Raw genomic sequence first — 17749 nt, 5'->3', positions numbered from 1 at the left:
TTGTAGAGGTGGGGTCTCCCTGTGTTGCCCAGGCTGGTCTCAAAACTCCTGAGCTCCAGTGATCTGCCCACTTCAGCCTCCCAAAGTGCTGGGATTACAGGCGTGAGCCACCATGCCCAGCCCAGCTTTCTTCTTTGTGCTCATGATTGCCTTGGCTATTTGGGATGTTTTGTGATTCCATGTGAATTTTAGGATGTTTTTTCTATTTCTATGAAAAATAATATTGGAATTGTGATAGGAATTGCATTGAATCTGATAGATCACTTTGAGTAGTACAGACATTTTAACAATAGTAAGGCCGGGCACAGTGGCTCATACCTGTAGTCCCAGCATTTTGGGAGGCCAAGGCAGATGGATTGTATGAGACCAGCCTGGGCAACATGGCAAAATCCCATCTCTACAAATAATTTAAAAATTAGCCAAGTGTGGTGGTGCATGCTACTTGGGAGGCTGAGGTGGGAGAATCACCTGAGGCTGGGAGGCAGAGGTTACAGTAAGCCGAGATTACACCACTACAGTCCAGCCTGGATCACAGAGCAAGACCCTCTCTCAAAAAATAAAAATAAAAATAAATCTTCCAAACCATGAACATAAGATATATTTTCATTTATTTGTGTCTTCAATTTCTTTTATCAGCATTTTATAGTTTTCAGTGTACAGGTCTTTTACCTCCATGGTTAAATATGTTTCTAAGTATTTTTTTTTTTTTTTTTGTAGCTATTGTAAATGGGATTGTTCTCTTGGTTTATTTTTCAGATAGTTGTTAGTTTACAGAAATTCTGCTGATTTTTGTGTGTTGATTTTGTGTCCTGCAACTTTACTGTATTTGTTTATTAGTCCTAACGGGTTTTTGGTGGAGTCTTTAGGGTTTTCTATATATAGGATCATGTCAGGCCAGGCTTGGTGGCTTATGCCTGTAATCCCAGCACTTTGGAAAGCTGAGGCAGGAGGATCACTGGAGCTCAGGAGTTGAGACCAGCCTGGATAACATAGCGAGACCCCATTTCTACCAAAAGAAATGAAAAAATTAGCCAGATGTGGTGGCACATACCTGTAGTTTCAGCTACTTGGGAGGCTGAGGGAGGAGGATCACTTGAGCCCAGGAGTTGAGGCTACCGCAAGCCATGATTGTGCCACTGCACTCCATCCTGAATGACAGAGCAAGACTCCATCTTGCCAAAAAAAAGTTATGTTATCAGCTAACTGACATTTGTACTTCTTTCTTTTCTGTTTGGCTGCCTTTTAATTGCTCTAGTAAGGACTGCCAATACTACAATACTATGTTGAATAGAAGTGGGGAGAGCCTTGTTCTGGATTTTAGAGGAAAAGCTTTCAGTTTTTCACCATTGAGTACAATGTTAGCTGTGGCCTTCTTAAATATGGCCTTTATTGTGTTGAGGTACATTCCTTCTATACCTAATTGTGTGAGCATTTTTATCATGAAAGGATGCTGAATTTTGTCACATGCATTTTCTCCATCTAATAAGATGATCATATGGTTTTTGTCTTTTTTTGGCAGTAGCAGGGGCAGTTTGAGACAGATTGCTGTTAGTTCTTCGTTATACGTTTGGTAGAATTCAGCAGTGAAGCCATCAGGTCCTGGGCTTTTCTTTGATGGGAGACTTCTTATTACAGATCTAATCTCTTGTTTCTATTTCTTCATGGTTCAATCTTCGTAGGTTATATTGTCAAGGAATTTTTCCATTTTTTCTAGGTTATCCAATCTGTTGCCATATGATTGTGCATAGTAGTCTCTTATCCTTTGTAGTTCTGTGGTATTCATTATAATGTCTCCTCTTTCATTTCTTCATTTCTGATTTTTTTAGTCTTTTTTTTGTTTTGGAGACACGGTCTCACTCTGTCATGCAGGACGCAGATTGGAGTGCAGTAGTACAATCTCGGCTCACCCTCCTGAGTAGCTGGGACCACAGGCATGTGCCACCATGCCTAGCTAATTTTTTTGTATTTTTGGCAGAGACGGGATTCACCATGTTGCCCAGGCTGGTCTCGAACTCCTGAGCACAAGTGATCCACCTGCCTCAGCCTCCCAAAGTGCTGGGATTACAGGCATGAGCCACTGCGCCTGGCCTATATTCAAATTTTTATACAACATATCTTTAGATTTTTTTTTTTTTCTTAAGAGATGGGATCTCACTGTATTTCCCAGGCTGGTCTTGAACTCCTGGGCTCCAGCAATCCTCCCGTCTTGGCCTCCCAAAGTGCTGGGACTACAGGTGTAAGCCACCCTACCTGGCCTCTTTAGAAATTTTTTATCTTTCTAAACTGAAACTCTATATACCATTGAAGAAAAACTCTGTGTTTCCCTTTTCCCCTATTCTTTGGCAACCTTTTTAATTTAAAACAGACTTTATTGTTCCAGCCTCCAGCCCTGCTCTGGAATTTTACTTCCCTTTGGTATGGATTGTTGAAGACAGGAAATTTGAATCATCTGTTAATTCCTTTTTTCTAAAATAACATTTCCAGCACTTCAGCCTTTCTTAATGTGGTCAAACCTGGGGTCAAGATAAGGGCCCTTAAGTTAATACATTGAGCATACCTGCATCTCTGCAGAAGGCCAAGCATCAGGACTCTGACTTGTCTTCCTCACTTTGAGACAGCCATTGGCCAGCCCATTGATACAGATGATGGACATGTTACTTTATAGAAACAGCTCTTACCTGAAAGTCCTCATTTTCTGTTTGGTAATCACTCCTTGGCATTCTGACCATGCACAACCATGTTGCTTATGAAATGCTAGATTGCCCCTTAAGCTGTGTCAGTATTCCTTTCTGCTACCTGGAGTTTGCAATTTACTTCTGGATCTGAATGTAATTAGTCTGTTTAAATTGTCATTGTTTTAACTTTTCCATGCATTTCATGCTATCTTCTAAGCCATTCTTCTCAAAGGCAATAGTCTAGAGAAGGTTAACAAAGGATGGTACACTGGTTTTATTTGGGTTTGTTTCTTAATAGACTTTATTTTTTAGAGCAGTTTTAGGTTCACAGAAAAATTGAACAAAAAGTACAAATAAGTTTTATATGCTCCCCACACACAGCCTCCCCAACTGTCGATCTGCTGCTCCAGAGTGATAAATTTGTTACAAACAATGAACCTACATTGGCACATCATTATTAACCAAAGTCAGTAGTTTACATTTCATTTCACTCTTTTATAAGTTTTGACAAATGTATCTATCATTATTATATACAATATCGTTTCACTGCTCTAAAACTCCTCTGTGCTCTGCCTATTCATCCCTCCCGTCCTCCACTCGCTGGCAACCACTGATATTTTTATTGTCTCCATAATGTCAAATAGTTGGAATCATACAGTATGTAGCCTTTTTAGATTGGGTTCTTTCACTTAGTAATATGTATTTAAGGTTCCTCCATATCTTCACGGCTTAATAGCTCATTTCTTTTTAGCACTGAAGAGTATTTCATTTTCTGGCCTCCTGAATAGCTGGGACCACAGGCATATAGCACTGCCGTGGCTGGCTCTGTGTTTTTTGTTTTTGTTTTTGTTTTTTTTAACTTTAATTTCAGTATTTTTACTGAACTCTATATATGAGACCATGAGATTTTTTTTTAAAGTACTGGTATCAGGAATGATTGACAAGTTTTGGTGAATAAGAATCATGATTTGTTTCTCTGCTGCTTTGGGACTGTAAACCTCGGGACAACTCAGGGTAGAACCAAGTATCTGCTCTATCACTGTGGTTCAGTTTCTTAATAAACAAATGAAATGTAAAATAAGCAATGCCAAGCAAGAAGCCATAGCACTGCTGACATTTAGAGATAGTATTTGATTCCTAAACCTATCCTGAAACTTCTGGTTTTGTGGTCTCCCTCTGGACGGTAGTACAGTTTTGAGAAAGGCTGTTCTGTCATGAAACTGCAGAAACTGACACTGGTGAGCCACGAGGACCTAAACTTGGGTCTAAATTGAGAATATGCCCCAACTAAGTCCTGGACTCTACAGTTCTTGAGGTTGTTTGGACTGCTTAGTACCATTGATTTAATCAAAATTGACCTATGACTAGCGCTTATTTTATAACTGTGCTTCCCTATCAATAAGGTCATTTTTAAAAACTGCTGTTGGCCGGGCGTGGTGGCTCACACCTGTAATCCCAGCACTTTGGGAGGCTGAGGCAGGCGGATCACGAGGTCAGGAGATCGAGACCATCCTGGCTAACATGGTGAAACCCTGTCTCTACTAAAAATACAAAAAATTAGCCGGGCTTGGTGGCGGGCGCCTGTAGTCCCACCTACTGGGGAGGCTGAGGCAGGAGAATGGCGTGAACCTGGGAGGCGGAGCTTGCAGTGAGCCGAGATCGTGCCACTGCACTCCAGCCTGGGCGACAGAGCGAGACTCCATCCAAAAAAAAAAAAAAAAAAAACTGCTGTTGTACTAATTTTTAAAACTCCATTTGTAATCAATGAGGATTTATGTAGCCCTGCTTTTCATTCTGCATGGCACTTATTCCCAAGGATATCATTTCCTAAGACACTCTCGAACACTGTAAGAGGTTTTTCTATTAAAGGAGACAGGCTTTTCTTTTCCTAATTAGGGAGTACTGACTTGCCAGTCCCATAGGCTAGGCTCCTGACTCCCTTTACACTTAATCTTCTGATTTTCTAAAGACCTACGAATTGGACAGGCATGGTGGCTCACGCCTGTAATCCCAGCACTTTGGGAGGCTGAGGCGGGTGGATCATGAGGTCAAGAGATTGAGACCATCCTGGCCAACATGGTAAAACCCCATCTCTACTAAAAATACAAAAATTAGCTGGGCGTGGTGGCATGCACCTGTAGTCCCAGCTACTCTGGAGGCTGAGGCAGGAGAATCACTTGAACCCAGGAGGCAGAAGTTGCAGTGAGCTGAGATCATGCCACTGCACTCCAGTCTGGCCAGCAGAGCAAGATTCCATCTCAAAAACAAAGGACCTAGGAATCAGGAACTTCCCATCTGGGACAATCTAGGGAGTATTTCCTATGCAAAAGTTAATGATGTACTTGTCAAACACTAAAGAGTCATAAGTAGAAGTCTGAATTTTTTTGTTTTGATTTTTTTTGTTTGGTACAGAATCTCAATTTCTAGCCATGTGTGATTATAATGTAAGAAAGACCTGGGCCGGGCGTGGTGGCTCACACCTGTAATCCCAGCACTTTGGGAGGCCAAGGTGGGCAGATCACGAGGTCAGGATTTCGAGAACATCCTGGCTAACGCAGTGAAACCTCATCTCTACTAAAAATAAAAAAAATTAGCCGGGCGTGATGGCGGGCACCTGTAGTCCCAGCTACTCGGGAGGCTGAGGCAGGAGAATGGTGTGAACCCAGGAGGCGGAGCTTGCAGTGAGCCGAGATCGTGCCACTGCACTCCAGCCTAGGCGACAGAGTGAGACTCCGTCTCAAAAAAAAAAAAAAAAAAAAAAGACCTGTTCTTCTCATGAATAATAACTTAGAATCACCTTAATATCCAGGTATGCCCCTTTCCGGCCAAAAAAGGGAAACTCAGGAGGCCTGAATTGCTAGGGTTTAGGGTGGGGAGGTTTGGGCGTGAAAGAACCCACGTTAGTATTTACTGAGTCTTTGCTGTTTTCTCCATTTTATTAAGATGGGGATGTGGAAGGAATGCTTTAGGAATAATCTTAAGTTTTTGGTTTTTTTTTTTTTTAATGATCTGTAAGTTTTCCCAAGGGAACAAGAGTTACTTCATATTGAGCCAAATAGCAATCAGCTTTCCAAAGGCCTTCTTTTCTTTTGTGCTTTCATATACTGTCCTCTTGTTTTTTTAGGCCTTTGAACTGGCCACAGGTGACTATTTGTTTGAACCTCATTCAGGGGAAGAGTACACTCGAGATGAAGGTGAGTCCCCTTAACCATGGATGTGTGTGCGTGGTATTTACACTTTCCACATTTAGCTAACATCATTTGTTAGTACCGAAGAGCCTTAGTCTTGTTAGTGTGCAAAGCATATGTAAATCCCAGAAAAGTTAGAAACATAAAAGACATTTTATATTAGGTTTTTAGATATTTTCTGAAAGATACTAAAGAGCTCTGTCAGAGTCAAAAGGCCACAGTTCACCTAAAACTTCTGTGTACTGGACAATTTTTTCTTCAACATCTAGTTATCTTCCTTTCTATATATATCAGTGGTTCATTCTTTACCCAGTTTTTTACCTGCTCATCAACCTGATGCTCAATTATGCCTCCAAATTTATTTAGAGGTCAGTTATTTTAATATACACACACTACTTGAATGCAGAGACTATATCCTATTTCTATAAATTCTGCCAAAATTTAGCATTCTTTTTTCCCTTTTCTGAATATAAAACTGTAATTTTTTCTTTTTTGGAATTCCATTTTAAAACAAAGTAGAATGGATTTACATGTTGTGGTAGCCAGTGGGAAAAGCCTAAGCTGCCAGTTACTTTGTCTGAGAGACTGTTGAAGCAGCAACTGTGTGTGTCTGATTTTTCTATTATGATGGCATCCAGATAACTAAATGAGTTAATAATTTGAATGAACAAACAAAATGGTTTTGTGATTTTTTTTTTTTTTTGAGACGGAGTCTCACTCTGTCGCCAGGCTGGAGTGCAGTGGTGCGATCTCGGCTCACTACAACCTCCACTTCCCTGGTTCAAGCGATTCTCCTGCCTCGGCCTCCCAAGTAGCTGGGACTACGGGCTTGTGCCACCATGCCCAGCTAATTTTTGTATTTTTAGTAGAGACGGGGTTTCACCATGTTGGCCAGGATGGTCTCTATCTCTTGACCTCGTGGTCCACCCACTTCAGCCTCCTGAAGTGCTGGGATTACAGGCGTGAGCCACCATGCTCAGCCAAGAAAATGTTTTATACAGTTGAGGCAGCTTATGTTTTATTTGTAGGATTAATGAGGATTATTTTGAGATATCACTACAGCATCTACCCTCCCAATGTAGAGAGCATGTTCTTTACTTTTTGTGCTTTTCTTGAGTCTTTGGGAACGCATATTTCATGCTGTGTGGAACCAAGAGTGCTCTTTGTTTCTCAAAATGTGGTCTTCTGGGATATTAATAGGTAATGTTAGTAGGACCTGCTAATATCCCTAATGAATACCATTTGGAAAATGCTATGCTATGTAATTCCCATGAATGCCTATTTAAGTGGGTAGAGTTTGGACATATTTTGTATATATAAGCCCCATGTTAGAGGATACTATAATTACTACTTGATTTTACCTACTCTCTGCTTGCTATTTTTCTGGGTTATAGGTTTAGGGTTATAGGCTTACAGTGTTTGGGGTTATAGGCCTAGAAACTACCTACCATGTTTGTTTGGGAGGGTAATTAATTTTTTTTCCCTTTACTTCCCTAGATTCTCCATAAATGGTACTGTATGGTACAGAACACATACAGTGGCTAGAATTATATCGAGTGTTACCTTATGCTACCAAACCTGAAAATTTTAATACATATGCAGAGTCCCAAATAAGGGGACAAGGAAAAACCATCTTCCCTAGATATTTAGATTCTAATTTATTCCATCCTATACCAGTTAGTACTAATAGTCCTTAGGTCAAACATCAGCCCCACCGGTGCTGTTCTGCTGCAGTTCGGCCTATAAGAGCAGGAACAAGCAAACCCTTACCCCTGACTAGTGTGTGCATAGTTTGTTACGAGTCGTGGTAGGACAGAAGCCTGAGTACCATGTCCTCTGCTCTGGCTTTCCACAGCCCTAACTCATGGGATAATACCTGATAATTTTATCTGTCAAGTATATCAATCCTATCATAAGCCAAAATAGGTTGCAAGAATTAAATGTAAAGTAACAATTTCAAGGGAATTCCTTGGTATAGGAAAAATATTTAAAGAACCAATATTTTACTTGGAAGTTTACTTAAGTTTCTAAGAACTTTAAGAAGCTCTCTTAGAAATTATAGTCTAAGTTTTTCCTTAGTATTCTTATTTTTGTTATTGTTAATGGTAAAAACACATTTGCAGGTCCTGCCAAAAACCAGCAGAAAATTCTTGGCATGCAGGTACTTGTTACCAAACCATAAATTCAGTCAAAACTGCTCAGAGGTTGTAGGGAAGTCATAAATGTGAAGTCCCCTTTAAATGACACCACTAACTCCTTTACATGAGAAAGATAAAACCTGAAACCTTCACAAATTCCCAGATAATATGGACGTCTCTAGCATGTTATTTCCCCTATAAGATACATAACTGGAAGTTTAAACCTTAATGATTCTGTAACTACACGATAAAAGTATTTTATAAAGCTTTTTTTCTGGCCAGGAGTATTCTGCCCGGGTGTGGTGGTTCACGCCTGTAATCCCAGCACTTCAGGAGGCTGAGGTGGGTGGATCGCTTGAGCCCAGGAGTTTGAGACCAGCCTGGGCAACATGGCAAAACCACATCTCTACAAAAAATACAGGCCAGGCCCAGTGGCTCACACCTGTAATCCCAGCATTTTGGGAGGCCAAGGCGGCAGATCACTTGAAGTCAGGAGTTCGAGACCAGCTGGCCAACATGTGAAACCCTGTCTCTACTACAGATACAAAAATTAGCTGGACCTGGTGGTATGCACCTGTAATCCTAGCTACTCAGGAGGCTGAGACACAAGAATCACTGGAACCCAGGAGGTGGAGGTTGCAGTGAGCCGAGATCATGCCATTGCACTCCAGCCTGGTGACAGAGCAAGACTCCATCTCAAAAAAAAAAAAAAAAGTTTTATATTCTTAATTTCTGTCACCTGCAGAGAGAAAAAAAAAAAAAAAAAAGGGCAGTAGATCTACCTGAGGTGTGTGTACTGGTTGGTCCCAGACTCACCTCCTGGTTAAGAGGCTGCATGCCTCCCTGGTTGTGCTCATGGTCCATATTCATACTGTGACGTTTACAGATCATCAAGTAGCTATACTTTAAAATGTTTGTGCTAATCTTTACTTTTAAAAAGTGATTTTAGGAAGAAATTAAAAGCTTTAGACAGGACATAAGATCATTGGTTTTCATTTGAGTTTTAGCTCATATTAGCCCTGAAGTTTCAAGTTAGGCCGTTCATGCTTTTTGAAGTTCTATTTTCTCATCTTTAAAATGGGGTATCAGCCAGGTGGTGGCTCAGGCCTGTAATCCCAACACTTCAGGAGGCCAAGGCAGGAGGATTGCTTGAGCCCAGGAGTTTGAGACCAGCTTGGCAGTATGCCAAGACCTCATCGCTACAAAAAATGTTTTAAGTCAGCCAGGTGTGGTGGCACATGCCTGAAGTCCCAGCCACTGGGGAGGCTGAGACAGAATGATCACAAATAATAGTTCTAGAATGCCTAACACATATTTGGACAGTTTTTTATCTTACCTAAAGAACCTACCTGAACCTAGATATATAGACAAAATAGAAGTAAAGATGAAGATAAGCCTCCAAAATCCAGAATGGGACTTGCCAGGCACTATCGGGTGACCAACCACCTGAAATAATTCTTGGCCTTCCCAGTCAGTCTTTCTTCAGTATCCTTGGTTTTATTTGTAGTTACTTTTAAACAGCTAGTCCTTGAAAAAGCTATTCATAGAAAAACCTCTTTTACAGCTTGTCCTTGATCTGTTCTTCTTACCCTTCTATTTTAGACCACATGTGCACATTATAGAGCTGATAGGCAGAATTCCAAGACGCTTTTCCCTCAGTGGGAAATATTCACAAGACTTCTTCAATCACAGAGGTAGTATTGTTACATGAGTTTTAATGTAGGACCCAGGGATACTTCAGGAAGCAGAGCATTCACACCAAGATTGTTTTTAGTTATCACTGAATCCACAAAAATTTGACTTTGTGAATTCTCCATTAGATGGATAGAGTCTTCCTCTTCCCATTTAGGATAGAAAGCAAGCCTGATAGGCTTTACAAAGAGATGTGCATGCTACTCTTTCTGCTATTTTCTAGAGCTGCATTTGTTACTCTTGTTACGGATCTTTTTTTTCCCCCCTCTTGAAATGTTCGAAATATACAGATCACATTGCATTGATCATAGAACTTCTGGGGAAGGTGCCTCGCAAGCTCATTGTGGCGGGAAAATATTCCAAGGAATTTTTCACCAAAAAAGGTAAAGTAAATGTGTTCCCAGACATTAAGGAGGCAGAAGTGTTTAAAAATGAAGAGGTAAGCACGTATTCCCAATGTCCTACAGAATGATGGGCCTGCCTTGAATGCTAACCTGTGACTTAGCAAAGAGGTAAAAAAGAGGTAAAAAAAAGTGGTCAAGAGCAGAGACTGAGCCGGGCGCGGTGCCTCATACCTGTGATCCCAGCACTTTGGGAGACCAAGGTGGGCGAATCACAATATCAGGAGTTTGAGAACAGCCTGGCCAACACGGTGAAACCCCGTCTCTACTAAAAATACAAAAAATTAGCTGGGAATAGTGGCGGGTGCCTGTAATCCCAGCTACTCAAGGGGCTGAGACAGGAGAATCACTTGAATCTGGGAGGCGGAGGTTGCAGTGAGCCGAGATCGCACCATTGCCCTCCAGCCTGGGCAACAAGAGCGAAACTCTGTCTCAAAAAAAAAAAAAAAGCAGAGACGAGCCAGGCATGGTGGCTCACGCCTGTAATCCCAACACTTTGGGAGTCCAAGGCAGGAGGATCACTTGAGTCTAGGAGTTCAAGACCAGCCTGGGCAACACAGGAAAACCCTGTCTCCACAAAAAAATTGTTTAAATTAACTGGGCATGGTGGTACACACCTGTGGTCGCAGCTACTCCGAAGGCTGGGGTGGGAGGATCACTTGAGCCTGGGAGGTCAAGGCTGCAGTGAGCCATGATTGCCACTGCACTCCAGCATGGGCAACAGAGCAAGATCCTGTCTCGGGGAAAAAAAAGAGCAGAGACTGGAGCCAGACTGTCAAATCCTGGCTACTCCCCTAGCCATGTGACCTTTGACAGGATCTAACTGTGCCTCAGTTTGCTGATTTCTTAATGGAGATAATAATAATGTATACTTCTTACTAACAGTTAATATGTATAGTGCCTGCATGCAGTTGGTTGATTACTTCTATAGCACTTCTGAAAAATGGGCAAATTTTTTGCTGGCGTTTGGTCTAAGAACTGCCTCTACCAAAGGGCAGGTAATTTAAGCTTCTTACATAAGGGCAGGGACTACATCTCACTCATCTTTGCATCCCAGTGACACCTAACACAGTCACTCGAAGTACATTAGTCATACAAACGAACTTCACACTTTTTAGTTTTATGTATTTGTTATTACAAAAAAAACCACAAAAACAAAACTTCCAATTTTTGACTTGATAATATATTTCTTAAGCATTGCAAAAAAAACCTGAAATGTGAAAACCTGACCTAGAAGCATCTAGGAAATGGTCTGGTTTTTCTACCCCCATTGTGCCATGGTTCCCTTTTTCCTCACAACTTCTACAGAAGTGCTGAGAAAAATGACTTTTCTCAATCCTTGGCAGGAGCCATCCTCAGAAACATTACCCTTTCTTAAACCTCTTTTTAGGTGGGAAAATTGTAAAATGTTTCATAAGAGTTCCTCCTCATGTGCAGTCAGATTAAGGCATGTGTGTTTACTAGGTAGGTAATCAAATAGGCACTCACTGCTCACAAAAGAGACTTAAAATTTTTATGTTTAAAAAAATTATTATTATTATTATTATTATTATTATTATTATTGAGACAGGGTATCACTTTGTCACCCAGGCTGGAGTACAGTGGCACAATCTTGGCTCACTGCAACCTCCACCTCCCAGGTTCAAATGATCCTCCTGCCTCAACCTCCCAAGTAGCTAGGACCACAGGCATGTGCCACCATACACAGCTAATTTTTTTGTATTTTTGGTAGAGGCAGGGTTTCACTATGTTGCCCAGGCTGGTCTTGAACTCCTGAGCTCAAGTGATCCACCCAACTCAGCCTCCCAAAGTGCTGGAATTACAGGCGTGCCTGGCCAACTTAAAATTTTAAAGCAGCATTTGCCTTAGCTATTAATAATTGACTATCTTTTTAAAAGTTGTCACTTCAAAGAAGCAATTAGGTTGATACTCCAGTATAGTGTAGAGCAGCGGTCCCCAATCTTTTTGGCACCAGGGACTGGTTTTGTGGAAGACAGTTTTTCCATGGACGGGGGGTGGGGGGGTGGTTTGGAGATAAAACTGTGTCACCTCAGATTGTCAGGCATTAGGTTCTTTTATGGAACATGCAACCTAGATCCCTACTGCAGTTCACAGTAGGATTCACGCTCCTATGAGAATCGAATGCAGCCACTGATCTGACAGGAGGCGGAGCTTAGGCAGTAATGCTTGCTGGCCCACCACTGACCTGCTGCTGTGCAGACCTGACAGACCGCAGACTGGTACCATAGGGGGTATTGGTATAGAGTTGTGGACCCCTGGTATAGAGTATATGAAGCTGTTGTATCTGAAAGCTGTGTAGGATTTGGGGTTTTTTTTGTTGCTTTTATCCATGCTTGACATGATGTTTTAACTTTACTGCCTCACTGTAAAGCAACATTTACTAAACTATTGAGCACATACACAAAAAAAGAGTATAAGCAAATTATTCTCGGTATGTTGTACTAGAGTGTCTCTGCACACCATATAAGACCATGTTGAAGACATAGGCATTTCATGTTTATTTTAGTAGTAAATACCTAGTTCTTGATTGTCACACCCAGTTTGACTGGGACCAAAAAAATCCTAGAATAGGGGAGAAAACAAATTACCTTAAATTTTTAGACCCGTATGAAAAATAGAGGCACTTCTTTCTGAGGCATATGTCAGAAAAGAAATGCTTTGTGAATGAAGGATTAGATTCTGATTGCAAAATTTGATTCCTCATAGACTACATGGGTTAATTTGTGGGTTTCCACAAGAGTACCTTGTCATTTGTCTGTGTTGATCAGTGGCTTTTTCTTTACTGTCTTCACTGCAGGTGACCTGAAACATATCACGAAGCTGAAACCTTGGGGCCTTTTTGAGGTTCTAGTGGAGAAGTATGAGTGGTCTCAGGAAGAGGCAGCTGGCTTCACAGATTTCTTACTGCCCATGTTGGAGCTGATCCCTGAGAAGAGAGCCACTGCCGCCGAGTGTCTCCGGCACCCTTGGCTTAACTCCTAAGCCCCTGCCCAGCACCACAGCAGAGATCACACACTGACCCTCCGCCCTTCCCCTCCAAGCATTTTCCTCTTCCCTTTTCAGGGTGAAGCTCTTCCTTCAAGAGTTTCTAGATCTTGTTTTTTTTTTTAATCCAACATGTTCATTTGGGTTTGCTTACTTGACCCTGTGGAGATCCCCACAGCCATTGGGCATCCTAGGTGAATTTGGCCTTGGTTGGGCTCTGCCAAAGACTAATGGACTAAAATGTGAAACAGCCTCTTGCCCTGTACCTTTCCTTCCCATTAGGACATCCTTTAAATTATAAGCATCCTTTTTGAAAAGAGCTATGAAGGTGTATGAGCCCATCCTTTTATTCATTGACTCTAAGAGTCAAATTTTCTAGTGCATATCCTATTGCCAGCATAAGGATGAGGAGGGGGAAAGGGTGTTAATTCTGTGTACAGCAGAGACATTAAACTTGCTGTGTCCGGGCTGCATCATCTTCCTGGACTGTTTCTGTTGTTCTCTATGTTCACATTTTTTCCTGCAACTTTTAAGCTACTGTCTTTTTTAAATAGCTGTATGAACACCAAATTTGGGTACCATTTTATCACTGTTCAAAGCACTGTCAAATTCCTTTCATCCTTTAATAGTTAAGATCTTTGAATCTTCAGTCTGATTTTTAATGTAAGCAAAAACAGAACCATTGAATAGTAATTTCTTGAGAACCTCAGGTGTTCTATAAACAGTCCTTTCCTGTATGTCTTCTATTACCCTAAGACCAGAGTTATTTTGGTTGGTTGTTTTATTTTTTGTTTTTGTATCCATGGCTGGCACTTTACTCATTGCACTTGAGTTTATTGCCCCATAACTAAAGGATCAGGATGATGGTAGAACGGAGATCTGGGTTTCAGAGCTTTCCCATTTAAGAAAAATAGATCTTGAGATTCTGATTCTTTTCCAAACAGTCCCCTGCTTTCATGTACAGCTTTTTCTTTACCTTACCCAAAATTCTGGCCTTGAAGCAGTTTTCCTCTATGGCTTTGCCTTTCTCATTTTCTCAGAGGCTCGAGTCTTTAATATAACCCCAAATAAAAGAACCAAGGGGAGGGGTGGGATGGCACTTTTTTTTGTTGGTCTTGTTTTGTTTTGTTTTTTGGTTGGTTGGTTATTTTTTAAGATTAGCCATTCTCTGCTGCTATTTCCCTACATAATGTCAATTTTTAACCATAATTTTGACATGATTGAGATGTACTTGAGGCTTTTTTGTTTTAATTGAGAAAAGACTTTGCAATTTCTTTTTTTAGGATGAGCCTCTCCTAGACTTGACCTAGAATATTACATATTCCTCCAGTAATACTGAAGAGCAAAAGAGAGGCAGGATTGGGGTCACAGCCGCTTCTTCAGCATGGACCAAGTGGGCCTTGGGGATTGCAGCGTTCTCGAAGTGGCTGTAGGACTCGAATTTACAGAAAGCCACAGAGGTGCAACTTGAGGCTCTGCTAGCAAGCCACCAGTGAGGCTATTGAGTAACCACCTTTCTATACAGGAGATTGGAATCTACTTTGTCATTTATCCACCACAGTGACAAAGGAAAAGTGGTGCCGTTATGCAATCCATTTAACTCATAAACATATTACTCTGAGTAACTGGCCAGCCATTCATCGGATCCTTCATTGGGTACTCCTGAAATCAGACATGTTCCTGTAGAAAGAATTTTAAGTTAGGCTTTCTATGCACCTATCAGGAATCAAGAGAATAGATTGTATCAAACAACGGCAGGGAAATCCTTCAGCAATTCTAATCCACTTTGGGTTTTCAGCTGTTTTTACATCTAAAGCAATAGACTAGAACTGAATTATCTTCTACATTGTAAAATCACAATTGTGGAATTACAGGAATTCTGGTGATATTAAGGTGAAATAACAAAACACAAAAGGCCCTATTTTAAGAGTTAATGTGACAGTAAGTTTTAATAGAACCTGTAACTTCATTTTGGAAATGCTTCTCCACCAAATACGGGCTTTTTCCCCTATTTAAGGAGCCAGATGGATTGAAAGATGTGGAAATAGGCAGCTGTAGATCTTGATCTTCCAGGTACCCCATGTACCTTTATTGAGCTTAATTATAATACTGTCAAATTGCCACGATCTCACTAAAGGATTTCTATTTGCTGTCAGTTAAAAATAAAGCCCTAAATACATTTTTATTCTTTCTACTGAGCGCATTGTCTGTTTTCTTTGTAAATGCCGTACAATAAACAAATTATTTAATAACCTACATGTTTCCAAAAACCTCTGTTCATTTGTTGTCCAAATTGCTCTGCCCTGAGTAAAAGGAGGAAAAGATTGGTTGAGTATGCTTTTTTAATTTAAATATGCAATGAAAGTGTACAAGTTGCACACTTGCCATTTTGTGGGGTTCATAGTTTTGCTTCTAGTTTTAAATTGGGAGTGGGGTAGAATTAACAACCAAATTAACATTTTTGGAATACTGTTTTTCAGCCTTTTTTTTTTTTTTAAATTGTTTTTCCCTACATCCAATAGCACTTTCTTTCAGAAGATTTGTCAGGGGTGGTTGTTTTTCTCAAATTATAAATGCACGGTATGTGCAAAACTCAGAAGACTTAGAAATATAAGCTCTTATTAAGGCAATGGCATGATGTATTACACAGGCTTTCATACACTTATCTCTTCATTTCTTGGATAGATTCTTGAACTGTCTGGGCCAGAGAGCACATTTTTGAGGCTTTTAATAAATATTGCCACCGGGCGCGGTGGCTCATGCCTGTAATCCCAGCATTTTGGGAGGCCAAGGCGGGTGGATCACGAGGTCAAGAGATTGAGACCATCCTGGCCAATATGGTGAAACACTGTCTCTACTAAAAATGCAAAAATTAGCTAGGCATGGCGGCGTGCGCCTGTAGTCCCAGCTACTTGGGAGACTGAGGCAGGAGAATCACTTGAACTTTGGAGGTTGCAGTGAGCCAAGATCACGCCACTGCACTGCTGCCTGGGCAACAGCAAGACTCCGTCTCAATAAATAAATAAATAAATAAATATTGCCTAACTTATCTGGACAACTAGCAGAATGGTTGGACTGTTTTTCTGTATACACCAGTGTATGAACAGGCCTATTATGAATCGCTAGTTTGTGCCCTGCCCCCTCCCCACAGGAATATCGTTATAATTTGCATATTGGATTACTGGTGAGGTCATAAACTTTTCATAGGTATTTGCATTTTTTGATTATTTATGTAAATTACCCAGCTTTCTGTTGGAGTGCTTCCGTATTTGATGACTTGGTCAGGACTCGTTATATACTAGAGATAATTTGTTATTTTTTGCTTCATACACTTGTCTAGTTTTTAATTTACTTTTCATTTTTATTTGTGGTAGTTTTTAGTGTTATTCATCTTTCCCCACCTACACCTGAACTACATAAATTGTTCTAGTTAATTTGTTTTAATTGTGCAATACTTAGAACACAGTGTTTTCATAGTGTTAAAATGTAACCTATTGGAATCCATGAAACCAGTTTGTTCACCAGACTGACCAACCTAGGCAGGCCCTCCTACACCTTGTGTTAAATATATGGACCTAGAATTCCCAGAATTGGGGGAAACCTTAGTGCTGTTACAGGAGAGCTTGTAGCTATCTCAAAAGAGCCAACAAACCAGGTGGGTTTGCAACCCCCTTTAATTCTGAATTTGCTCTGCGTGTCCACAGGGAAACTATTTAGCTGCTGCAGAGCAGTCCCAGCTTATAAGTGGACTTCGTTACTGCCCATTCTTTTCTTTTGAAACCTGTACTCTTACCAGTTTAGCCTTATAAGGAAACTGCTTTGCCCTTAGATTATTATATCACAGAAAATTGGTGATTTGCTGATAATTGAACTTACATTTGCTTTAAAATAAGGCCTTATGGCCGGGTGCAGTGGCTCACACCTGTCATCCCCACACTTTGGGAGGCCAAGGCAGGAGGAGCACTTGAGCCTAGGGATTCAAGATCAGCCTGGGCAACATAGTGGCACCCTGTGTCTATAAAAAATTTTAAAATTAGCCAGATGTGTTGGCTGGCACCTGTAGTCCCAACTACTCAGGCTGAGGCAGGAGGATTGCTTGAGCCCAGGATTTCAAGACTGCCGTGTGCTATGATCATGCCACTGCATTCTAGCCTGGGCAACAGCATGAGACTCCATCACTACAAAAAAAAATTTTTTTTAATAAGACCTTAAGGCACCAGAGAAGCTTGAATAGTCAGTGCAGTTTGGGAGTTAGCAAAGCATTGGTAGCGTAAAGCTCTTACAAAATCTTCAGAATATTAATATAGAAAAGTGACTATAAACCTGAGGCCAACTGGGAAGGAAGTTTTTTTGTGTGTTGCTAAAGACATTTAAGTTGGAGGTTTGGGAAGGTAGATTGCAGTAAAGTAAAAGTTGGAGTTTAAAAACTACATGTGTAGGCCGTGTGCGGTGGCTCACGCCTGTAATCCCAACACTTTGGGGGGCCAAGGCAGGCAAATCACCTGAGGTCGGCAGTTCGAGACCAGCCTGACCAACATGGAGAAACCCCATCTCTACTAAAAAAAAAAAAAAAAAAAAAAAAGAGCTGGGCATGGTGGCACATGCCTGTAATCCCAGCTACTCAGGAGGCTGAGGCAGGAGAATCACTT

General features: G+C 41.0%; 1 protein-coding gene across 4 annotated transcripts in view; it reads left to right on the top strand.

The window, feature by feature from the left end:
- The window catches only part of SRPK1 (SRSF protein kinase 1), a 90586-nt gene extending 75230 nt beyond the window's left edge, over positions 1-15356 (top strand). For 3 of the 4 annotated variants that reach the window (XM_019029651.4, XM_019029650.4, XM_055390279.2), the window contains 3 exons: positions 5800-5869; positions 9984-10076; positions 12913-15356. In XM_019029651.4, coding sequence (XP_018885196.2) covers positions 5800-5869; positions 9984-10076; positions 12913-13097 — 348 coding nt within the window. In that variant the 3' untranslated portion in view covers positions 13098-15356. The remainder of the gene's footprint in view (positions 1-5799; positions 5870-9983; positions 10077-12912) is intronic. The other variant, XM_019029652.4, reaches the window with a different exon arrangement.
- The last annotated feature ends 2393 nt before the right edge of the window (positions 15357-17749 follow it).

The sequence above is a fragment of the Gorilla gorilla genome, chromosome 5 (assembly GCF_029281585.2).
Source record: "Gorilla gorilla gorilla isolate KB3781 chromosome 5, NHGRI_mGorGor1-v2.1_pri, whole genome shotgun sequence".
Classification (NCBI taxonomy): domain Eukaryota; kingdom Metazoa; phylum Chordata; class Mammalia; order Primates; family Hominidae; genus Gorilla; species Gorilla gorilla.
Note: the sequence above shows the minus strand (reverse complement) of the source record. Positions and strands in the feature narration are given on the sequence as shown.